Raw genomic sequence first — 26,866 nt, forward strand, 5'->3', positions numbered from 1 at the left:
AAGTCATGCTGTTCTGATGATTGCACATCTATCGGCCCATGTTGTGACTGAGTTACTTCGACTTTTAATGTTTAATGTTTGGTCTATTCTATTCTATTCTTTGTAATAAAATAATGCAGCGAATTTAATTTAACAACAATAGAAACAAAAATCAGCATATGCCGGGTGTTTTGTAATACAATTTTCGTTTTCTCCTTAATCTTGTCAGTTTTGGTAACTTCTTGAAAACTATAAGACTTTCGACATTTATTTTTTCTTTATGAATAGGTTCAAATTTTAATAAAGAAACAAGAACATTTCTTTGAAATGGGTTGTCAATTTCAACATAGAACTACCTGTTTCATTGCAAAATTGTTTTTAGCGATGAGATTAACTTTTTGTATGGACAGGTTTTCTAATTAAAAAACATTCGCTTAATCTATAGAAGACTACACCAACTCAAATAATATAAATAAATTAACAAATTGTTTACCAACTGGTGTCTCATCATCACACTTTAACTCTTCAAAAAAGAGACCAGAATTTAAGTTACCGTAAATGAGTTCATAACCACCAACATCGATATAAAAACTATATGTCAAGTAATGAATTAAAAAAAAAAAAAAACGAACTCTTGATAACAATTAAAAATGCCAAAATGTCAAGACGATGATAAATGATAACAGAGTAAATCCTTCAATTCTGAATCTGTTAAGCAGTGTATCGAGCTTTTGAAGACACTTCAAAAGGATGGAGTTTGTTTCTCTTTTAAAGAACAAATTTTATGCATTTTTTATATGTAGCTAATTTTAATTTTTCAAATAAATAATCCGAGTTTTAAATAAATACTCGTAAAAGGTCATATCCATTTACAGCTTATACCTTGAGGAAAAAAAAGCTCGTGTTTTTTCTTGAAATATATTCGGTGCTTTTCTTTTCATTCAAATGTATAAATTCATTGTCATACAGTTTCTTTATATAGTGATGGGCAAAACATATGCAACTTACTATTTCGTAATTATTTTCTGCATGTTTCTGCTCATAAAAGAAATATGCAATTTATGAGGGGGTATACTTTGTGTCTCTCAACTTTTTATAAAAAAAAAAATAGTTCTTCAATGGGTTTTAAAAATAAAATAACAAAAAATAATTAAATTTTTCTGTGCAAAACATAATAAAACTTTGTATGTCAAAAAACATGTTGGACCAACGGACAAAGTCACACCTTTATAGGAAAACAACCGTTATTTAGTTCAAACGAAAGTGTTAAGTTATCAAAACTTAATAAGGATACAACCACAATTTGAAGTCATGCATTTGACAATCATCTAAAAAAATTACAGGCCATACAATACCTCCTTCCATACAGAAACAGTTGAAACAGTTACATATGTTTTGCACAGCACTGTATGTATGTACATATATGTATATATGTATGTATATGAAATGGTAATGAGAGACTTTTCAAATATACCCAAGAATAACAATGCAGAAAAGAATAACTACACATATACCTATGATATTCAGATAAAATGTATTAACCGAAATTGTAACACTTTAAAACTTCTTTTTTTTGCAATTCATATAACATCCGGTCTAAAAAAATTAAATATACTAAAATGCATTCATTTCTATAAAACAAAGTATTCTTAGTCATGTATGGTAATTGATAACATTTAATATTGTTATTATTTTGAGTTCAATATTAAGCAGATCCATTGTGATTCAATATCAATCTTCTTAAACTAGTTACCTATAATTTTCTCTAAAATACTTCAAGGACATTTTTGTTACCAACATTTCTGTATCCTGTACGTCATATACATATGTATGTATTTCTCTATTTTGCAGTTTCTATCTCCAATGTTCATTGCTCAATATTGTAAAAGACTATTAAAATTAATGTTTCTGCTTTAAAGGGATTTGAAATGCTATTCTAAGTGGGTGGGGTTTACAAAATGTGTACTGTATTGTGTGGATTTCAGTGTCGTAATTCCTTGAAGGACGAATCGAATCTTCTTCCTCTCCAAAGCGAAATTAACATTATTTTAATCAATACTCATTGACCAACATAGAGAAAACGAATTAATTTATTTTAATTTTTGATACCACTTTGTGCATTGTCTTTATTCGTTGCTATAACAGAAGTAATTTGCACACCAGTGCTTACAATTTTCTTTACAATATAACTTAATTGAGATTTTGATTGTGACTTGTACAATGTGTACTATCGATTAGCAATAAAATTGCCATTGAGGAATGAAATAAAAAACACATCTGTGCCAGGTGGGATAATGATATCATATTCGTGCGTGTACATCGCAAGCGCGATGGTAAGTTAATTAATGATTTACCGAATTTGTTCAGGAACAGAACGGCAACAGCAGCTTTCCTTTTGTTCCGGATTTGCAATTTTAAATTGAAACCAATGTACCACATAAAAGCTTGCATACGAAGGCTTTTTGTATCTGTGTAGGTTGTAAAATTCAACATGTACGCTGCATTTTGCAATGACGAGTTTTCGTGTTGCGACCAAAGGACAAAACTTACTCTGTCATAAATTAAAATTTTTACTGTAATTAAATTTTACACAATATAATAATTCAATTCGATTGTCAATTTGAAGAGTCCCCACATCAGTTGCAAAGCTTTGAAATAAAGGGGTATTGTGCTGAATTAATTATTTTTTATGAAAAATAATAAAATATTGATGAAGAACAATATAAATACAGTACAAAATACAAACTACAACTCTGTAGTGACGATTAATGAAGTATTTATTCTATTCAATAGAAAATATCGTGTATATTATTTATGCTTATAAATAAAGCTATCAAAATCTACACCTTTATTGTTGTGTGAGGGTTAATTATTATTTTTTTAAAGTTTGCGGATAAATGTTAAGTCCATTGTTTTTTATTTTCAATTGAATCACATGAACATTCTTTAATTAAAATTTTTCTATTGTGCGACTAGTAAATTAATGCTTTTATACTTAAGAAGACCATATTTGTACCAATACCAGATCAGTATGATAATAAATATCAGTATGCATAATGCATATCTATGGCTTTTAGGGAAAAGAACTAACTCAATTGAAAGTCTTATACAAAAATATTTATAATCATTTTATCAAAAAAGAAAACCGACTTCCATGGATAAAAACTGGGTTTTATGGTTTTTCTCATAGTTTCTATAGCCATAACTGAACGAAATTGAAATGGGACCACACTGCAGGCACTAGCTTTCTAATACAAAAAGAATAATCAAAATTGGTTCACTTGTTAACAAACACTTGTTAACAAATTGGTTCCAAAGTTAACAAACAAACAAATAAAAAAAAAAAAAATACACACGAATTGAATACCTCCTCCTTTTTGGAAGTAAAAGTAAAAAATAAAAGATTTCTGAAATTTTAAATATGTATATCCAAAACAATATAAAGTTATTCTTTAGAATCCGTACTACTAAAAAATATTAAATAAATGATAAAATTTGAGTCTTTTTATATTTATTATAAATGTTTGAAATTATTCTTATGTGGCGAGAGAAGCTCGTAGTTTACAGGTTTTCACTCTAAGCTGACGATAATCTTTTTATTAAAGTAATATGTTACTCTAACTACTTTCACTAGTTTTCTTCTTTCATTGGATTGGTTATTTTGAAAAGACGGTTAGTCCTTTTTTCAGAAGCAACTTGAGTTATGTTCAAATCAACATTACAATAGATTTACTTTTAGACCCAAATTGTAATGTAAATTATTGAAACTTATGAGAAATATTAAAAATTAACCTACTTTTTTTTCTAAAAAGAATATGCCTTTCCAAAACAACAGATATACTTTATTATGTATCTATTAAAACCTATTGTTAGCTTTCGTCTCGTGGGGCAGTTTTGTTGGGCTTTATATTTATAGTGTACTATATTACAACATTTGCACCCCGTGTTAACTTAAATCGATGTATACATCTGCATTCTCGGCAATATTTCTGAATTTTCAAATTAAAAGAATTTTTGCTCAACGTCATATTTCTTAACAATAATATATGTATGTACTCAAGAAAGCAAAGTCTTTGTTTTTAAAAACTGACTTTAACATGGCAGAGTAGGTCTCGATAGTCGAAGACATTAGAACTAATGCCATACATTTTTGCCCATTCTTTCGTACAAAAATATGTGATATAATAAAAAAAATATACTCACTTGCAAAACTATTGGTACATAGCAACTTAGTTTTGACTACATAGATCTTTTTGAATTTATTTACTGACAGTATTAAGGCCCATTTGCTCATACGGATCATAAATTTAGATCTTAGCTAGGTCGAACATAGCACTTCTGTTTTACTTAGTTTATTCCAAGTTGCTAAAAAATATTTATGTTAATCCTAGCAATGATTTACTTTCATGCGAGAAATCGCTGAGAGCTTCAAATAAAATTGTCAAATCGACACAAACGTCAGTTAATTTCAATTGTTTTTGAACAATTTACTTAAAATAATTCAAGAAATTTTGTTATTCTGTCTATGTTTATTGAAGAAAAAATGAATATTAGTGAAAGCGGTAAAATAAATGGTGTTTAATTCAATAAAAAACAAATTATTAATTTGAAAGATTTATTTTTGTGTATGTATTTGTGTGTCATTGTGTTTGTTTGTATTGTGTGTGAAAATTTTGACAGCAAAATGTTAAAAAATGTATACGAATTTGTGCGGCAAATTGTACCATCTGCTACTAGTTAACACGTATAAAGTAAGTTAACCGTTCTTAAACTTATAATTATTGTTCTCTTTACACCCAAAATCATTTTTAAGGGGTGTTTTTTTTCTTTTTTTCGCAGTTAAAATTGCTTAAGAAGAACATAAAACCCTTATGATCTACTATTTCCTCATCCTAAATAATGTTAAACTTAGTCAGATTTAGGGGTTACTTTTAAGTTCGTGCAAACCGGTATGTGAAACTTAGGCCTTTATGATTTACTTAAATATTTAAGACTCGTTTCAGCAAATGGGCCTAAGACTTTTAGGTCTTCAAATGTACCATTTTAAGATTTCTGGACCACCATCAAATAAATATAAAAATACTGGGACAGAAGTTCAAAAGATTTTCATGGGAAATTCACTATTGATTTATGGAATTATAACTCAACAAAATGGACAAAAGTTCACTGTTGACTTTTGCTCTATGAATGTATCAAACCCTTGCCCCATTTAAGAGTCCTTATAATTATTATGCATTTTTTCCCTGAGCACTTTAACCGATTAATAAAAATTTAATACATCATTTGTATTTCATGAAAATCTAAAATAAAATTAAAAATGGTATGAAAGGTTAATAAGGATTAACTTTCATCTCAAAGTTAAGAATATTTCTTTTTTGTTTGGGTTTCGTCTTACGATTTATTCTTTTTATATAAAAAAAGACTATCGGCAACTTACTGTATAGCACATAATACAAACGATAAATTATTTTTTTTTTTCATTTATTGAAAACCTTTTTGTACTTTAACGATCTTATTAAAATTCCATTTAGTAAAGGGATTACATCGAAGTTCATTAATAAAATTTTAATATGCAGAGTGGTCGGAGGTTTCTTTTTATTTTATCTGTATTATAATCAAACAAATCTTAAATGTATTATGTAATGAACCTCCTTCTTTTTTATTAGCTCTCTGTTTGAAGGACTTGAAAATATTTGTACCGGAAGCTGTCATAATGGGAAATGCTGCAACTTTATCATGTCAATATGACTTGGAGCAGGTATTTATTGTTTGAGATTAATTTTTATTTTTTTTTTTGTGGCTTAGAAAAAAAAAATTGTTCAAATAGTTCAAGTTAACCCGTTAAATGGAATGACAATGTTTAAAAATTAAAAGAAATTTCTTTGTCATCAAATTATACCTACGATTTGAATAAACTATAGTGAAATTAATATCTTTTGTTTTTTGTTCTTTACTTTTCCAGGCAGCTTTGTACTCAGTACGTTGGTACTTCGAGACGGAAGAGTTTTACAGATATGTCCCAAAAGAATTACCGCCAACTTTGGTATTTCCTGTTTCCGGAATAAATGTTGATGTAAGTTAATTTTTCGTTCGCAAATCTAAAATGATTCAAATTAAACTCAACTTCCTATTTCGTACTGAACTTGGATTTGAGGAGTTATCGAAATATTCAATCTAGCTGTCGGAAATGAATGTATTGCAATCAAGTCAAACGCATGATTTTTGTCCCTTAAGAAATTAAGTAAATCTCTCATTGAGTTGATAGTATTATTTAATTTGGTTCGCAAAGTCTGAAGTCTAAGTAGATTCGATAGTTTATTTCCATATTTTACAAACTTCAGTTTCTTGCTAACGACTATAAAATCGAAATACGTTAAGCAGTAATAATATAATAAAGACACTTTGGAAAGTTTGAACTTCTTCAGTTTAATCTACAAAAGGAACAGAGTTGATGTTTTTGTGCAAGCTTGTAAAGCTTTTTTATTTATTAGGTATCCAAAATTGGTGCTTTTTTGAATTTCTTATATCCTATGTCCGTTTACTAATTGGTGAGGTTATTCGTTCGGGTGAATACTAGGTGCAGCACAACCGGCTTTGTTGGGACATGCTGTGATATAGAAAAAAGAAGCTCTCCCAACTAACAATTTTACTTCCACAAGGGTCTAACGAAGCTGTTTCGATTTTAGAAATATTGCTTGTATACGACCATAGAGAAGCCCATCTGGCCCACCCGAGAAGCTTGAAAGGCCTTAGAAGAGTCATATGCAAGTTGATTGGAGAGACTCATAACAAGAGACAACAACATTTGAAATTTGAAAATGTGTATTATTGTTGCAGGCTTTTATTTTTATTTAGAAGCTCTGAGTAGACTTGTCGAAGGATTGTGAAAGTCTAAACGGGGTATATCCCAAATAGAATAAAGAAAAAAAAATATTTTTTTTTTTCATTTTATTTTTTTTTTTTGTACCTATTACATTTTATTTATTCATTTTCTTCTTTGTTTTCGATCCAGACAAGTTTTGCTTCTGAAATTAAATTTCCAAACACAATTATATTGAGAAAAAAACATCTTACTTACTTGACGCATTTTGCTGGATTTAAACCACGTACATCCTGATTGATAGTCCGGTACCTTACCCATCGAGCTACTCAGGTATATATTAAAAGAGTCTCAAATTTGGACTAGTTGAAACCAGAGCTTCCTAAGGGCTTCGATTTAAATTCCTGATGAGTTGCACTATCTTAAAGAATATGGTGACCATTTGTGTTTTTTTTTTCAAAGTTATTATTTTTGGTTATTTTCTGTTTTTTTTTTTTTATCTTGTAAAAAATTATTTAATAAAGACTAAATAATATTATATACTGATTGTCAAACCATGTCATTATTGAGAAGATGAAAGAGAACAATTTTTTCTGGAATATCTGAAAAATTCGGGTTTTTTAGTCAAGCCCCATTTTTCCAAAGCAGAAAAAAAATCTTTAATTTTTTTGGGCTTTTGGCTTTTTCTTAAAAATTAGAGAATTAACTTTGTTTTGAACTTAGATAAAAAATCTAAAATGTCCATCACTATTTTATATTTAAATAAGTGGAGAAGATTCAAATCTTGTTTTCCTTTCTGCTCCACTTACTTGAATATGAACTCCGAATTGGTCAGTAAACCATTTTTAATATCACTATTTTAAACCAATTACCAATATGAAAAGATTCACTTTTTCATTTATTTCTTTATAACAATGAATAAAAAAACCAAAAATGGTCACCATAATGGCACTTATCCAAATATTTCTTATTCTCATGAGTTTGCCTGACAGTTTAAAAAATTTAGCTTGTACTCACTTTCACAGGGCTTCTAGAAATAAAATTAGGGAGCCTAACTTCGCTTAGGCAAACTTATAAAATTAAATGCTTTTTACAATATTTTGCTTGTACTTAAAGGACTTCTACAAATATAAATAAATATCCCCTAACTTCGCTAAGGCAAACATATAAAACTAAAAGCTTTTCGCGCATGCGCCGGAAATTGAACTTCTTTTTTTTCTCACACAGAGATGCAAAACATATAATTATGTAAGTCGTTATATTTGAAAGTGATATTAAACATAATTTTCAATCAAAAACAATGATTCAACAATTTTTTTATTCAAATATTAGAATGGAGTAACTATAACACATTTATTTTGTGGAATATTTGTTTAAAAAGGCAAAACCGTTTAACTGCGGTTTATTTGAAATTCAACGTAATTATATACATACTATTGACATAGTTTTGGTAATATAGAACTATAATAATAAATGCATTTAAGGCAATTGTATAAGTTGTAGGTACTTCTACCTACTAAAAAACCTACCTAAGTAATTTTTGAGTCTAATAATTTTCGTATTGGATAAAAAAAATACATAGCATTCATAAAGATTTTGTAAGCAGTTCTAATACAATTTATTTTGCAAAGCCATTTAAAAGAAGTCAGTTATTGGCTTTTATTTCTTGTGCTTCTACAATGGAATTTCATGTGGCCATATTGAAATTTAAACGAAATGTTTTCATTAATGCTTGTAGAAATTTTTAAATTCCACTTGCACTAGGTTTCTAGGAAGCTGTTAACGAAAGTTAAGCCTCGGAAGTTTGAATTTTCGATTCACAAACTAAATACAAGCCCTATAGAGATATTAGCTGCAAGAAATTAAAGATCCTAACCTTGTGGAAGTAAAATTGTTAGTTGGGCTGAGAACTCAGTTGAAAAGTCATATGACGCACATAGGGATATTTGATCAAAAAAGGTGATCAAAATTATTTGTTCGTATTTTCAAAGGAAATACGTTCCTCAAAAGTGTAATTAATAAATACAAAAATTATTTAGGTACCATATTTTACAATTTTTGTAATTTGTATTAACCAAAAAGATATTTCAATATAAAAAAAGTTACACATACGCCACAGTGACCCGCAGTTAAGGCGCAAAAAAATAGTCAAAACATTAAATAAAAGTCAAAATTTTTCAAATGGGATGCTAAGATTTCGAAGCCATTAAATATTGCAAGGGAAAATGTTTAAAGTATTTTTTACCCAATAACCCATGTAGAAAACAAATCATAAAACAAAATGGCGGAACTTTTTATTTTCTTACCTGATATTAAAGAATACTGTGAAAGTTATATAGTACTAAGTTTATTTTTTGCTATCGGATCAACATGGGGTGCTAAAAATTTATCTATGACATAGCGGTTAAACTCTCATGTTACGCTTCATTTTTTATTTTAGACTTTTGATCAGCTTTTTGTTATAAATACCCTTATGTGCGACGCGACAGTCAAACACAATCACAAAGAAGAGGCAATCTTTAAAAACTGCTGGAACAAAGAAACAAATCTGTATTCAGTGCATTTCTGCAGAGGAAAAGTGGACAAATTTAAAGGTTTAAAAATAAGATATGAAACTCGTGATTGGAATACATTTAAGAACAAAAGTCATGAAAAACAGGCTAAAGGCTCGACGCGTTAAGCAAAAGATGTGAAAAAAAAAACATAATATCACAGACTTAAAACTGTCTGCTTCTGAGAGACTTGTCAAAGACAAGTTGATTCGGTATCATTCAATGGAAGCCATTATGGTTATTTGATTATTTGAGTTTTTAAACCTATGCAAGTTTAAGCAAAGGTTGATTTAAAGAGTTCCTTTGGTAAAGTGATTTCCCTATCACATGGAAAAATTACTTACTCTCGATTTAATGTAATTTATTTTGAATAAAGAATTGAGTGTGTTCGATTCCACCGTTGTCGTTGACAACCTATCCATCCCTTAAAAACCAATTACCCAGTGCAAATCCCTTGATATAATAACTTTGCATCAGTTTTAGTTTGGTGGTTTAAAGCAACATTTTTCATACAAAATATAAGTTGCATATACAATGAGATGAGAGGACATACATACATATCGCTCTATGTATACTTTAACTAACATATATAAGGACTTATATTTCTTTCCTACAGTAACAAAACCGTTATGTAAAAAAAAAAAACAAACAATATATATATGTAGGTGGAATGTACACACAAGCTATTTTTATGGATATGTATATGGACACGTTCGTTAGTACCATGTTCACTGTTCAGAGGTATTATATTATGAATGTGCCATAACCAAACGTGACATAAGAGGTAGGCGGGCATTCGTTTTAGTTAAAGCGTGAATGTTCGTTCCCAAAATATAATTTATCTGGAAATGAAGTCCTACTAATATTCGTTTTTACGGACCATGAAATTGAATTTTTGTGCTGTTCTTTTGCATTTTATTATTTTTATCGCTGCACAGAGTCAAACTTAATTATTTTTTCTGTGCCGCAGTGTGGTATAGCGGTTTTATATTTTGATATACAAGTTTTGACTAACAAGCCGAAATAACAATACACAAATTGTTTGATTCAAAGTAGCACCTCATATATTGTTAATTGAATTTCTCTTGATTACATTTTTGGTTACTGTTTTTTTAAACTAGATACATATGTACATACATATATTTTTTTTTTTTTGTTGTATTAACAATGAATTAAAACCTCTCCTAAAAGATGTTTGTTTTTGATCAAATGGCATTCATCAGACATTTTTTTTTAATTATTGTATGGGTGTCGGAAAATAATAATTTTATGCTTTCATCCATTTAATTTAGGAAACTTCAAGAGATTTTATATCGTTATAAAATGTATGTATATGTACGTATGAAAGTTGTATGCTCATGTCTTTCAATAAATAATTAAAAGTATAGAAACGAATTCACAAAACTATGCATATCTATTAAAATCTCAGGAGTGTTAATGAAATCGGTTATGATTTCACTCAATAGAATTAAACCTTCGTGATGTTCCAGATTATGCATATTTGCACTAGTTTCTTTTAATTTTTGCTACACTTAATATTCAAACAGCAAAGGCCAAACATGTTTCTTTTTCAAACGTGAGACTTCGACCTTAAAAATTCCTAAGGGATCCAAGTAGGTTAAGGTTATAGTAAAAAAAATATGATATCGAGAGTCAAATTATTCCTCATTGATTGTTGTATAGCATTATACATATACAGAATTATAAATTTAGAGTAGAGTTAAATTTATTTTCTGATGTTTATCAGAAAACACGCTAAAACGCTCCTCCACGGACGTCATGCGGGTTATAGATTATAATAGATAAGGAACAAAAGAAGATTAACTTTTAGTTTTGTTTTTAATCTAAAAAGTCCACCTCAAATGAATAAGTCACTTACCAGTTTCATTTTGCTAATAATAATTGTAATGAAGTAGAATTATACGCTATTGTTATTCCATTTTGACAGATGTTACATTCAGAAAAGATTCCAATTTTTTTTTTTTTCGAAAAACACTTTTTATTCAAAGCTGGTAGTCCTGAATTTTGGCATCTGGTAACTGAATTCTATTTTGTTCTATATAGGACATTTTTTCTGAAATTGAATAGAAATTTTCTTTTATGTTTTATACTTTTCAAGTGAAAGTAATTTTTTAAAACTACTTTTATTTTTATAAAAATAAATACAAAAAATTCAAATAAATAAGTCTACACAAGCCCAGCTTTAAACGTTGATTCATCTCATAATTAGTACGGTTTTAGAGTAAATTGATTAAATGTATAGGGTAAGGTGGTATAAGAGTGCGCATTTTAGAGAAAACACCAAATAAAACAATAACAAGAAGAATTTAACTACTTTTTTTATATAGTTTTTAGTTTATAATCAAAGCAACGAAAAAAACTTAAAACTGGTAACAAAAATTTATTAATTCAATTAATTCAAACAAAATACCACATTAAGTAATTTGCGCACTCTTATACATCCTATTGTGTAAGAGTGCGCGGCTTAGTTTGTAAGAGTGCGCAGCTGCGTACAGGTGTAAGTTCGCACAAAAGTCGCAAATAAAACTGCCTATCTTTAAATAAACAGACTATTTATCGACCCATTACTCCTTGCACGAGGAACAATCTATTTAGTCTTCGATTAATAATTCCGAGAAAATTTCAATATTTCCTAGTTCCTTTCATTAGCTTGTTTTTTGTAAAACTTGTATTTGGTTTCTTTTTGGTTGGAATTGCTTTTTCTAGCTGCTGTTTGCTGGTATATGGACAAATGCCAGTTATTTTGAAGCCTTGGATACACCCAGAGAAAAAACGCATAGTAATTTTTAATCCGTTCTACATTGAATCAATGGTGAAAAATATATTCATTAATTTTCTGAAAATCGTCCTATGCTTAAGTTACAGTTTGTCACATAAATTTTTATAAGTGAGATGGCACAGTGGTAAAGCACAAGCTTGTCAACCCAGGTATAGCTGGTTCGATCCCCAGCGGATGCCAGTTTTACTTTTTTTTTTATTTTTTTTAATGTGTGAACAACTTAGATTTAAAGTGTGCTACTTTGATTCAATCATTTTCCACTTTAGGCTAAAAATGTAGTGATTTTCCATTGATTCAAAGTGGTTTCGATTGATTTTACGTTGTTTTTTGGCTCAGTGTAGCATTTACTGCTTTTTTAACCCGCGCACTCTTATACATCATCATGGTGCGCACTCTTACACGTCCAGACATGTAATCGAAGAATATGTATGTATTTCACAATGTACTTTATGACCAATCTTACGTGTTCCTTAAATGTTTCTTTTTGTTGACTTTTTAATGTCCCATACTTTGTTTATTGTTATTTTTTGTTGTTAAGCGGAAAATTTAATTTGTTTGGCAAGAAAAATTGGAAAAAAAAGTGCTAAAAAACTTAAACTTAACTAGCACCTCTGTTTACAAACACATTTACATGAAATTTTGACAGCAGATCAAACTCACTTAGATCTTTCCAAAATAAGTGTATTCAGTCTTATATTCCCTTTCAAACCGTAGAAAATCGCTTTGCGCACTCTTATCAACCGCGCACTCTTATACCATCCTAACCTAGGTAAAAAAATTGACACCTCCTATCGTTGTCGAACAATAACTACAAAAGAGTGTCAAACACAACCTTGTTTTCAGTCTTTGTTGATTTTACCTATTAGAGGCAAAAACGTATGACTTTTGTGTAATAAAATTTCTATGTCAGTTTATTAAATTATGTATTGTTTTAAAAATAACTTCATTTGAGTTCGTTCGCATTACACATCATGCACGAAATTCAAATACCTAAAGGTTTCAATAAGCAAAACAATTTATAAAATAAGCTTGACTTCAATTATTTTGCATTCTATTTTTTCATTATATACATATGTTTGCAGGTAGGTACTTAATATTCTAATATTTAATTTACTCAGTTAGTAAAACCTTTCTTAAAAACGAAAAATAAAGTAGGACTCTAAATGCTTTAACAAAAAGGTTAGAATGGAAACATTTTATTGAAATACAACACTTATCTTATTATGTGAAACGGGGATTGCGGATAAATGTATTTATTTTCATATAAATCAAATAAGATTTGGAATTCACCCTCATGAATTTATTCTTATCTATCTTTAGCTCTACGAATTATTAAGATATATCTTTAAAATTTGGTTATCTAACAAGTGGGTTCGGGCAGCTTTTATTTTGATTGATGTGCCAAAACGTTTAATATGTCCATGTGTTAAACATTGTTTCGAAAAATGAGGATACAAAGCTCTTTTCAATAACCCAAAACGTTCATCATTATGAGATTAACGGAAAAATAATAAAAAAAATTGCAACTTAATGGGGTTTGACTTAAACAGAGTGAAGGATATTTCTAAATGAACTTACATTTTTTCGCCCAGTTTGACATTAAATACAACCACAAAAAATATTGTTTTATTAAACAAAACACATAAACCTAATTCTGTAAGGTTGATATCGATGAAGAATTTTTCCGTAAAGAAAAAATCGGTGTCATGAAATAAGGAGAAAAAAGCCAATTTTGAAAAGTTGCTTTTATTTAACCCTTACGAAATTAACTGGGTTATAGTTCTCTTTCAAGTTTCAATGAGCAGACAATTTTGAAGTAGATTTAACTTTTTCTTTCATTTCTGGATTTTAGGTTCTGGATTTTCATGATTTTGGGTTTTCTGTATTCACAATTTCAAGCTAGTACAGCTGAATCTATACTACAATTTTTATCAGGACAATCTAATTATAATTATCATAAAGGTAGTCAAAATATGTACAGTGTAAAATTAACCTGGTATCAGAACGCAAGAATGCCAGAAATGCTTAATTCTAAAAAATAAATGATCACCAAACAATTTTGTTGCGAATAAAATGAAAATTATAACGAAAACAAATTAAGATTAAAAATATAAAGTCTTGATGCTTTTTTTTTAATTGTAAAAAGAAAATTATAAAATGACATTCAAATGTGACGAAATCCAATCCTTTATTTCTTAAGACACCGATGCGAAACGGTAGATTGACGTTTTCGAACTACAAGGTACTGCAGTAAGGCCTCAAGTATTTTAAACTTTCAGGCAAACAAAATTTAATGAATTTCGAGAATACAATAATCAAACAAGTTTTTCAAGTTTTTGATGTAAATATCCCGAAAACGGAGCTGAAAAGCAATTCCGGAAACATAACATGAAATTATGTATATATCTTGGCCTAAAGTCATGACTACATATTAGAGAGTGAAAAAAAATATATATATATATTCCAGCGATGAATTTAGGGTATGTGTATATAAATATATTAATATTGAGTAATTAACTGTAGTTATTTTTATTTTCCATTTTTATCTTAAACAGGATGCAATTGCTATAAAAAAGTTATCTGAATTCGGTTTGGTTATAAAACAAAAAAGTAAAACACTCACAATACAAAAATAGTAAAATAAATATAAGAACAAATTTTAAATTGCTGTAAAGGCATAACTTTTTATAACGAAAACATTTTTGTGGATTCTGACGAGCACTCTGAACAGTTGAAAATCACTTTGCTTCATAAAAATTCTGTAGCCGCCACCACATTCAAATATTTTAATGAAAACATTCCATTTTTGCCAATTTAATTTCACTCTTTCCGTTTTTCGTCCATTTTTGACGATGCTACAAACAGACATATATACAAACATTAATGTTTCCTTTATATGTATGTATACATATTTTATATATATAGGAGTATAACATAACCTTGTTATTCGTCTTTAGATGGAATACGATTAAGTTACCATAAAATGAAGACTGAGAACAAACCAAAAAATGGTGAAACAATGAACCCTTTTTGATGCTCTATAACCCAAGCAATTTAGAAATATTGTCGGCATTAGAAGGGGTTGTTGGAAAGGAAAGTGAATCCTCACTCATATACGTATAATCCATCAAAGAAGGGGAGAACAGCAGGAAAAACGACAACTTGAAATCCTTGTCGGTTTACCTCTTGCCGCAAATTGTAGTTATAATAACGCCCGCAATACCAAAACAGGACTTATGCTGAGAAAGTTAAGAGGAAACATCATTCTAAAGAAGGACGAAAGTGACGTCGTCATCGTCATAGTCATCGTCGTTGTTATCGTCGTTGTCGTCGTCATCGTCGTATGTGAAAAGCCACATAATTTTAAAATAAACTTTTTCCGAAAAATGTTGACAACACGGATGGTGGATTTTGAACAGAGTCTAGTGTTCAGACATCCAAGTTGCACTTCCATTATTAGAATCTCATCGGAGGAGATAGCGTGTCTGTGCTTGGAAGGTTTTCATTTTAATTTCCGTAGCAAAAGTGGGAATTACATGGAGATGCCTTGCCTGTATATCCGGTATCCAGTCCATAACTTTAATTACAAAATAGTACCTATACACAACGAGCAAAAATTGTGTGCGCATGCAAACGAACGAACGAACGGCATCGAGATGGAATTCAGAATACCTACACCTACCCCTTTAACTTCGAACGTTCACTCTAGTTTTTTAATAACACTACCTACAAAAAGGACAACACATTCATGTGAGGTTAGTGGATGCAATTCCCACCCTCAATCTCAGTGATGTGATGATAAAAAAATATTTTCTTTATTTCGTTGTCCCGTCCCGGGTAAAAAATATTTTTTATTATTTCCCTTGCATTAAAATAAAATGCAGAATATAATATATGTGTGATGTGAGCTTTGATATAATATATACTCATACACATATGTATACGTATGTTGATGTTATACTCATAGTTGTATGTAGTTTGGGCTAGGTGGACCACTTCCCTATAAATAAAACGACTGCAGCTAGAATTAACCAAAAGCCCTTGAATATTTCAGAATAATTACCAAGAGTTGATATACCTACTCTATCCCTGCTAGTAAAGTTCTACATATCAGGAAACCACTCATTTACTCAATCCGTGGCATGTTTGCATTTATGTCCTTACAAAGATCCGGAATGACAAAACAATGCTTTTGAGGGTAAAACTAAGTGTGTCGAGTAAAAAGTGGTAACGGGAAAGTGGTTCTACTGCAAACTTCATATTTGTCCTTGTGGATTACTTCTTGTGGATTACTCTCGAGCAACGTGACCACAAATGCACGGGATAATTTACTTTTCCAACATGACATACACACATTTTTGCATGTTTTATAAACTCAGGATGTTGACTCTTATTTCCTGTGAATTTACCACTATCCACTTGGAATGTGAATGATGTGGCATATATATGAAGTTTTTAGCTACAATTTAATTTTTTTTCTCTTCCTTCGCTCTTTTTATCCAATAAGAGGCAGGTACTTTGCTTTGTATTTTGACTATTTGAAAAGACAAAAAAAATTGAGTATTTTAACAGCTATCTACTTGGTTACCGACAGTCGTTCAAAAATTCATTGTTTTGGCTACAGTAACTACTAGCAAAATTCCAACTTTTGAATTGCTGAAATTATATTCCCATAAACTTACTTCTAGTGGAGTCAAATTAGCTTTATACTAGGCTATTGATTATGTAGTTTAGAAAGGAACTAAGACGTTCACGGGTTTTTATTGCAGGAATCGTTCAATCGGTTATAAAAGAAGATAAAACCGCGGAGTGCTATTAAATGAGAGGGTGGAAACTGAAGATAGGGGTGCAAAAGCCCCCTTTTTGGTTTTTTCAATATACCTCGTAAACCAAGCAAAATTTTGATATATTGCACAAAAACTTTTTGTAGAGAATTAAATTTCCTATTGGAATAATGTTTTTTTTAAATTTGAAAAAAAAATTTCCATACCAAAATAGTCGAAACAATCATAAAAAAAATATCTAAAAAATCGATTTTTTGAGTTTTTTTGCTTTTTTACTTGTATATTTTTTTTTGGTTGAGATAGACATAAACGTTGCTTCAAACAAAAAAAGAAGATTAAATTTCCTTCAAAATGCTGTACTCACTAAATTTTTTCATTGAAAATTAACCGAAGTATGGCCATTTTAATCTATCTTTTTTTCGCATTTTTAGTTTTACTCAAGTAAAATAGAAACATTTGAGGGGAAAGTACGATAACTTAAGCACCAAGAACTGATAATGAGATTTTGTAGAGGGGTTAAATACAATTATTATTTACTATGGGAGGGGGGTCAATGTCCCCCTGTTTTGGCGGGAGGGGCAATTTTCTAAAAAAAAATACTTAAAATAAAAAAAATTATTAAAAAACAACGGCAATACTTACAGTTTTGATTGATACTTTTTTCAAAAGCTAGAATTATAAACTTAATATTAATTTTAAAATGAAGTTATTTTAATCAATTGTTTTTGAAATACCCGATTTCAAAGTCAAAACTTGTGAAAAAAAAGTTTAAAAATACATTGAGTACAATTTTCACAAAGACTGTGGACCTCAATACGAAATTGATCGACAAAGTAAACTGCCTTAAATAATTTCTTATCAAATCATGAAAATCATAATGTTCCTATGCCTTCTACTTTTTGAGAAAATTGAAAAATAGACAAAATACTTTCTTTATCGGAATCACTCGTTTATTTCAAAAAGAATTGATTAAAATAACTTCATTTTAAAATTAATATTAAGTTTATAATTATAATTCTAGCTTTTGAAAAAAGTATCAATCAAAACTGTAAGTGTTGCCGTTGTTTTTTAATAATTTTTTTTTGTTTTAAGTATTTTTTTTTTTGAAAATTGCCCCTCCCGCCAAAACAGGGGGACATTGACCCCCCTCCCATAGTAAATAATAATTGTATTTAACCCCTCTACAAAATCTCATTATCAGTTCTTGGTGCTTAAGTTATCGTACTTTCCCCTCAAATGTTTCTATTTTACTTGAGTAAAACTAAAAATGCGAAAAAAAGATAGATTAAAATGGCCATACTTCGGTTAATTTTCAATGAAAAAATTTAGTGAGTACAGCATTTTGAAGGAAATTTAATCTTCTTTTTTTGTTTGAAGCAACGTTTATGTCTATCTCAACCAAAAAAAAATATACAAGTAAAAAAGCAAAAAAACTCAAAAAATCGATTTTTTAGATATTTTTTTTATGATTGTTTCGACTATTTTGGTATGGAAATTTTTTTTTCAAATTTTAAAAAAACATTATTCCAATAGGAAATTTAATTCTCTACAAAAAGTTTTATGTGCAATATATCAAAATTTTGCTTGGTTTACGAGGTATACTGAAAAAACCATAAAGGGGGCTTTTGCACCCCTATCTTCAGTTTCCACCCTCTCATTTAATAGCACTCCGCGGTTTTATCTTCTTTTATAAATCATTGAACGATTCCTGCAATAAAAACCCGTGAACGTCTTAGTTCCTTATTACCCTGTTTTTTTCGACATAATCAATAGCCTATACCTCGGAATCCAGGGAAAGTCGATGCATCTGAAAAATGAGTATAGGACTGCATTATAAAAGGGTCAAATAAGAAAGTTAAAAAAAAAAATTTCACCGCTCTCGATTACAACAGTTTTTATGGACCGTTTACTGTCATTCCGTATGCAAGCGTCAATCGGAATTGCTGTTTAATTTTAGATTTTGCTCAAACTTTGTAGGGATGTTCTCTAGGACTGTAAGGAAGCAAATCCATGATGATTTAATTTTAAGTTGCGTGGTTTCCCCGCTACCCGCATTCGAACTTTTTCAGAAGGTCATTTTTATGTTATTATAACTTTGCGTCTACTAAAGATATCTTTTTGTTTGAAACGCCATTTTAAAGCTTAAGAATAGTAATTTTTGAATATATATTAAAAAATTACGTAATAATTATCCCTGAATTAAAAATAATTTTTGAAAAACTGGTAATTTTGCTGATTTTTCATGGTTTTTGACTGGCTCCAGAACCTTGGCTATTATATGTAGGAAGCTTATACTTACCAAATATTAAATAAAGATATTTTTCAACAAATTACATCTAAAATGAATGATGATGGCTGTACTCCTTATGCAAAAATTTTAAGTTCAAAGTTTTGAGTTTTTTGAAAAAATATTTTTTTATACTATGATTTTTTACGATTTGACTAAAGATAGAAACATGAAACTAACAGTGTGTTAAGTTGAAACTTTTAACTTTAAGTCCTCTAAATAAAATTGTGTTATTTTCATATCTTCTTAGTGTACCGCTTGTTTGAAAATTCGCAAAAATGCTAAAAAGCCAAAATAACCCCTACTTAAGGCTATGATTGCGCTATGTTTGACATAAGATAAAAGCATGAAATTAATAGTATATTTAGTTCGTACTCTTAACTTAACACACTGTAAGTTTCACATTTCTTCGTTTAGTCAAATCGTGGAAAATGACAGTATAAAAATTAGCTTTTTTAAAATGCTCAATACTTTGAACTTAAAATTTTAAATTTATTTTGTTGAAAAATATCTATATTTAATATTTGGTAAGTATAAGCTTCCTACATATATAATAGCCAAGGTTCTGGAGCCAGTAAAAAACCATGAGAAATCAGCAAAATTACCAGTTTTTCAAAAATTATTTTTAATTCAGGGATAATTATTACGTAATTTTTTAATATATATTCAAAAATTACTATTCTTAAGCTTTAAAATGGCGTTTCAAACAAAAAGATATCTTTAGTAGACGCAAAGTTATAATAACATAAAAATGACCTTCTGAAAAAGTTCGAATGCGGGTAGCGGGGAAACCACGCAACTTAAAATTAAATCATCATGGATTTGCTTCCTTACAGTCCTAGAGAACATCCCTACAAAGTTTGAGCAAAATCTAAAATTAAACAGCAATTCCGATTGACGCTTGCATACGGAATGACAGTAAACGGTCCATAAAAACTGTTGTAATCGAGAGCGGTGAAATTTTTTTTTTTAACTTTCTTATTTGACCCTTTTATAATGCAGTCCTATACTCATTTTTCAGATTTTACAAATTTTATGTCTAATTTGACTCGACTATTCCAGGTATTTGTTTAGAATATCATTCTGTTTAAGGAAAAAGGTAAAATAACCTCCGAGGAAAAATGTTTTCTTTTTTTCGCACACCGTTTGCGGTCCTTTTTAAATTTTTTCCAATGCTCCTATTTCGGAATCAGGATTTTTTTACAAACGTTTTTCATTTCGACTTTTCCGGAACATATAGCAAACAATTCCGATACTGATACTGAGTTTTTAAAAGCCGGGGTAACTAAAAATATGCACCTACTTTAATATATGTGAACTTAATTGTGAAAGTGGACTAAGTCACTCCCAAAAATGGCATCAAATCTAGCCTAAAAATAATTATTATTTAAGGGGTAAAGTTTATTTGAAAGCGAAATCGCAGTAAATAAACTTCTTTATTGCTCCTCTAGTGATTTCATAAAAGAAATATAATTAAATAGTTATAAGAAAATTATTATGTAAGTTTTTCTTCAAACAATGCAAAAAGTGACTTAGTCCACTTTCATAATCATGGGCACATATAGAGTTACAAAACTGACGCTGGCGCTGTTGCCGTTTTTGTTTTTTAATTAAAATATTTGTGAACAAAAACATATTATTTCAGAAATGTCGTTAAATTAAGTGGTTAGTCAAAATGTTTCATCGTTTAAGCGGAAGCAGAAATTTTTTTTTTGTCATTTAGAAAAGATTTCTAAAAGATATTTGCTATCTTACTAAAAAACAATTGCCATCGTTGATGTTAACCAAAAATATGATCTATACAAAAAAGATGATAGATAAATACCAACAGAGTTTTACATAAATGTAGCCTTCAATAAAACATTTTAAAACATTATGCAAAAATTACTACGATCCTTTTTTCTTTTGTTCTCTAAAAAACCAGCCATAAATCTTTTATGAAATTTTAATTAAGGGTTATTCCTTTGATAAATTAATTTCAAATTAAAAAAAATCAGAATCACACAAAGTGCTCAACATTTAATCAATGCTTCCTACATTAAAGGAACAGTTAAGATTTAAGAATGTGTATGCATAAATGTCCATGGCGGGGTTCAGTTGTAATTTTGTCTTTTAAATTTGCGAGTCTAAATGGGGAGCTATTCCCCAATGAACACAAGAATTGCTTGAAGTTTGTGACTTTGTATTCATGATTTCAAAGAAAAGTTTTGTTATAAATTAAGGCTGTAAAAGGAAAATTGGTGTAACCATTTTTTTAAGTGGCTTTATTCTGTTTTAAATCATTTTAAAACAATGACTATTGCACATAGTCTGTGGTGAATATTTGGACCAATGTGGCCTTCCTACTCTCCTTTTAGACCAGAGCCAATCCGGTTTTCAGAGGGCAAAAGCTGAAAAAATTATAGGCAGCATAGGGGTGATGGGAAAATTTAGGATTTAATTTAGTATATAAAAAGGGAAAAATAAATTGCTAACTAAAAAATTGGTTGCCAAAAATCATGGGTTTTTTACGATTTCTGTCAAAAGTAGACCTCCTATCATAAAAACATAAATGCAAAGATCTAAAGATTTTTCTCAAACCATTTTTTATATAACCTAAAACATTTGAAGAAATATGCAAAAATTCGATTTTTTGGTTTTAAATTTTTATCTTTTCCAAAAAAAAATGGGGGAATTTTAACAAAATCTGGTTATAAATAACTTTATTACATATCTATTTTATCTATCTATTTTAAATATTTTTTAGCAAAATATCAATTTTTGGATTTTTGACGAAGTTAATTTGAAAAAAAAAAAAAAAAATAGTCCAATTCCATTTTTTTTTTTCGAATTTAAAAAAGGTAAATACAGGCCACAACATTAATTGCATTGGCTATTGGCCTACAAATATAAACTATCGAAACATTTCTTACTTTTTATATTTGTCACACATTACACGGTGTAACACTCAAAATATACGCGGGCGGAGACCTATCAGGTTTTGTAGAGCTAGTCGCACTGAATACTAAACGGTATTTGAAAATCCCCTAACACCCCCAAAATCTGAAGTTACGGGCAAAAAACGGTTTTTTTGACCTTAACCCATTGAAAAAATTCTAGCTTCGACAATTTTTTACCCATTTTCGATTTTGTTACAGTTTCTGATAGAAGATAAATATACCTTTTCAACAATGTATAAAACATGTAACTCGGTTAAACCACTTAGAATTTATAAGCTGTCAAAGTTCAAAAATTCCATTTTTTTCGTCATTTGCCCAACTTCGGCATCAGTTTAAAGTATATGTTTTCAAAACAACATGCTTTTTAAAAAATATATTCATAAACTATATCTATTTCCCAATCAATCGAGGTATTTTTTATAAAAATCACTCCAAAATTGGCTTAGAAAAAAAAAATTTTCGATTTCAACCCAGATACAGAAATTCGAACTTTTAGGTATAGAACAAAAATGTTGTTTCGGCACGTAGTAGGATAACCTTGGCGAAAGGATTTGATAACGGGTTTTTATAGAGGAGCTCAGTACAAACATTTTTTTCTTTGGGAGGTGGGTCTATCTCCCCCCGTTTAGGTGGGAGGGGCAGTTTTCTAAAAAAAAATTATCAAAATAAAAAAAAATTATTAAAAAACAACGGCAACACTTACAGTACTAAATGATACCATTCCCGAAAGGAAAAATTGTACATTTGATTCTAATTTTTAAATCAATATAACATAACCAATTGTTTTTGAAACCCAGTGTTTTTATTGGGTAAAAAATTGTCGAAGCTAGAATTTTTTCAATGGGTGAAGGTCCAAAAAACCGTTTTTTGCCCGTAACTTCAGATTTTGGGGGTGTTAGGGGATTTTCAAATACCGTTTCGTATTCAGTGCGACTAGCTCTACAAAACCTGATAGGTCTCCACCCGCGTATATTTTGAAACCTCATTTTTGTAACACCGTGTTATTTCTAATCGATGTTCAACAATATTGGAAATAAAACTTTGTCAATTTATAATTTCAGTTAGCGAATTCCGACTCAGCTTCAGTGACTTTGAGGAGTGTAACGCGAGAACTATCTGGTCAATATCAATGTGAAGTATCTGAGGATGCACCTCTTTTCCATACAGATATAAGATCTGCAAATATGCATGTGGTTGAATTACCAAAAGAAGACCCAGTCATGCATGTGGATAAGAGCGTAATTAATGCAAATGACAATTTTAAGGCTATATGTACTGTGGGACCTTCTCATCCGACAGCAAATATAACGTGGTATATCAATGGACGAAAGGTAAGTTAATTAAAGATTATATCTATGTATTTGTAAAAATGGGTTAACTTAACACCAATAGCAACACGAAAACAACTTTAACAAATGCTTTCTTAATAAATGCACGGTTAAAGCATTCTTGAAGCATAAAAAATGTTATGTGTAATTACTTTTTTGGAAAACTATCTTCGAATTTTATTAATTTTATTTATCAATTAGTTAAACAAACACAAAAAAGGAACGAAAACTACTGAAATTTGATATCAATCTAAAAAAAAAAGTGTATTCCTAGGAATAAGCTTTGTTTACTATTGACTGTTATAAATTTGGCCATTAATCAAATCAATTGAAAAATCCATATGCAACTATAATAACCATTTCATTGTGTAGTTGATTAAAATTTATAAGAATATTTAAGGTATAGTGCCTACACCGAAAAAAAAAATTGATAATAACAGCTATCAAATTAACATTTTTCAGTGACAAAAGTCGTCCAACAATTAAAATATCAATTTTGATATTTTATCATATCATTTTCACATTTTTTAATTTCAGATGGGATAATGAAAATTTCACTTTGACAATTAAAATATCATTTTGACATTTTTTTAAGTTTAAGTGGATAGTGAAAATTTCACTTTGACAATTAAAATATCAATGTTGACTAGATTTTACGTTTTAGTTTATTATAATGAAACCTATTTCTTTCCTTTTCTTTTTTATTATTTTTATTATTAAAAGAATTTTCTTTCTTTTCTTTCAAAACATTACTTATTCTTTACAAAATAATGATCATATTATTTTTTCTATTATATATGATATAATTGTTTTGTTATTTTCTCCCAAACTATGTGAAGTAAAATCTTAGTGCCGATCAAATTTTATCAGTAAATCATACATTTTACTTCGAAAAAACACAACGCGCCTTTAAATTAGTACACTTTAAGAATTTTGTATTTAATATTTTTCAATAATTTGGAATGAGAAATTGATATGAAAAAATGATAATAAAATATCAAAAAAAATTTCCAAAATGTGACATTTAAATATCATCCTGATAATAAAAATGTTGTTTTAACATTTTAAATATCATTAAACACATTTTATAGAGCATTTTTGGCTGATATTTAAGAAATGTTAATTTGATATTTAAAAAATGTTAAATTGATATTGGTTTTTTTTTTCGGTGTAGGATGCAAAAAACGTCTGATATGTTCAAAGGTGTATTTAGATACACAAGAGTTGGTTAATACTTCGAAATTAAATTGTGGAAATAATAATCTGTACAATTCATCACCGTAAAGCAAAATTGTTCTTAGTCACAAAAAGCAAATTTTACAGGGGACGATTTTTAAGTTTCAATTTGGTTTTTTATAAAGTTTGTTCTTTTCTCTTGAATAAAATATACAAGTTTACCTCATTAGTAGGTGCATACTATTTTTAAATATTTTTTAAAACTAAAAACCCAAAATTGGACATAGAACAATTCCTATACGAGTACGTTTTTTCCTTGAATGAAAAGTGGACTTAGAACAAAATATGATGGGACTTACAACAATCAAGAATACTCGGGCTCATTTTCAAAAGGCTACTTCCGTTTTTAATGTTCTAGGTATGTCCCATTAAATTATATTTTCTGCGGAGCATTATCAATTTTGCTTTACGCCGACGAATTGTTTACTTGTAAAAAGTTTACTAATTAAAGCCTGGTACGCTGCTCGCGCTAAATTTTAGATCCCATACAAATTATCGAAATTTTTTAGCCGAGATAAAATGGATCCCATACAAGTTATCGATAACTTGTATGGGAATTTTATCTTGGCTAAAATTTAGCACGAGCAGCGTACCAGGCTTAAGTCAAAATTGGTTATGATGGTGTTTGAAAAACCACCTAACAGATTTTTTCGCCGATCTTTTTCTTTCCATTTGAAATACTTTTAGCTTTCTTATTTAAGTCATTGTGTGTTTTTAATCAAAAATTACATTCGAATAGAATAACCTGAAAGAAAACAAGATATTGATTTTTTAGCTACTATATATTTAATTGGTTTTCATACCGAAAGGTCCAGTTTTTTACATTATTGGCATTTTAATTAATTCAAATATAGCTATAAAAGAAAAGGAGGCAAAAATCTAATCCTCTAACTTTTTATGGTGTTTAGTAAAAACAAACATCATAACCGACAAAATGCGTATTTTTCATGTAAGGTTCTCTGATGTTTGTTAAAATATTGCAAAACTGATTTTGGAGATATTGAACTACCAATCAAATACAGAGCCGAAACCGCAAATCTGCATTTTTCGAAATTTTCACTTTAATGCATCATTTTGCTTGTTATCGATAAATATGTAAGTACTATTTTAATTTAAGAGGAAATCTTCAAATCTATTTTATCTATTCAACTTAAAATCATTGCTAAGAATCTTGTCGTAGTTTTTTGGACTATTCTTTAAGTAAGGTTTTTTTCAATACGAACAAAATGCTTTCTAATTTCAATTTTATTACTGAGTTAACCCTCTGTAGACACATCTCTTTTTTGCGAATTTGGTTTATACTTTTTCATGTCGTTAGAACTTCGGTCTGACTATTTTATAGAGAATCATATGAAATTGATGTAGAATCTTTCGAGGAATTCCAATATTGTATTTACAATACCAAAAAAATTATTTTCACCCTTATTAAGACACGTTTTTGTGACTACTTTTTATTTTTGTCCTGCCAAATTCGCACCAGTGTACCGACAGAGGGTTAAATATAAAAATATTAATTTCATAAAGTTATGAAATGTGTTGAAATTAGAAATTTTTACTAAAAACTAATTCCCAAACAATTAACCTATATTTGAGGCTCTCAGCTCTAAAACGGCCTAACCCACATTTAAAAAAAAATTAAACTGAGTGCACAGATCGAACCGCAATAAAACAATTTATAATATAAAAATGAATTCCCATTAAATTATATTAATTAGAGTTAAAATTAGAGCCAAAAACTACTGTCACCACTCTTGAAGCCATTTTGGCTTCACAGACAAAATTGCCTAAACTAGGATAACAAATGTATTTTCAGAAGTATAGCCAATACTCCTAACTAAAAAAAATGACAAACTAAGAATTAAATAATTTTTTTTTATAACTATTGAAAGCCATTAAAAAAGAAATCCTGAGAATATGATTTTCTTGAAATCCGTTTTTCTCAAAACGAAATTTATGGGGTTAGGCCGTTTTGGCGCTGAGCGCCTCATTTTAGGATTTAAAATCGTTTTGTTTTTTTATAGAAAATTAATAATAATAATAAAATAATTTAATTAAACTGTATAAAACGAAAACTACAACAGATGTCATCTAAAATATAAATAAATATCTTGGCAAATCAAGACTTGTACTTTTTTTGTGTT

At 29.2% G+C, this 26,866-nt stretch overlaps 2 protein-coding genes across 9 annotated transcripts in view; one reads left to right on the top strand and one right to left on the bottom strand.

Moving 5' to 3' along the window:
• Positions 1-26,866, bottom strand: part of LOC129908915 (ras-related protein Ral-a) — a 154,982-nt gene that overhangs the window by 89,349 nt on the left and 38,767 nt on the right. For 5 of the 7 annotated variants that reach the window (XR_008771363.1, XR_008771365.1, XR_008771370.1 and 2 more), the window contains one exon: positions 11,231-11,425. The exons of the other annotated variants lie outside the window; for them this stretch is intronic. The gene's annotated coding sequence lies outside the window, so the exon portion shown is untranslated. The remainder of the gene's footprint in view (positions 1-11,230; positions 11,426-26,866) is intronic. 7 annotated transcript variants of the gene reach the window in all.
• Positions 1-26,866, top strand: part of LOC129908914 (uncharacterized) — an 86,568-nt gene that overhangs the window by 57,506 nt on the left and 2,196 nt on the right. For both annotated transcript variants that reach the window (XM_055985748.1, XM_055985749.1), the window contains exons 3-5: positions 5,646-5,737; positions 5,942-6,052; positions 23,223-23,492. In XM_055985748.1, coding sequence (XP_055841723.1) covers positions 5,646-5,737; positions 5,942-6,052; positions 23,223-23,492 — 473 coding nt within the window. The remainder of the gene's footprint in view (positions 1-5,645; positions 5,738-5,941; positions 6,053-23,222; positions 23,493-26,866) is intronic.

This window comes from Episyrphus balteatus, chromosome 2, assembly GCF_945859705.1.
Source record: "Episyrphus balteatus chromosome 2, idEpiBalt1.1, whole genome shotgun sequence".
In the NCBI taxonomy this organism is placed as follows: domain Eukaryota; kingdom Metazoa; phylum Arthropoda; class Insecta; order Diptera; family Syrphidae; genus Episyrphus; species Episyrphus balteatus.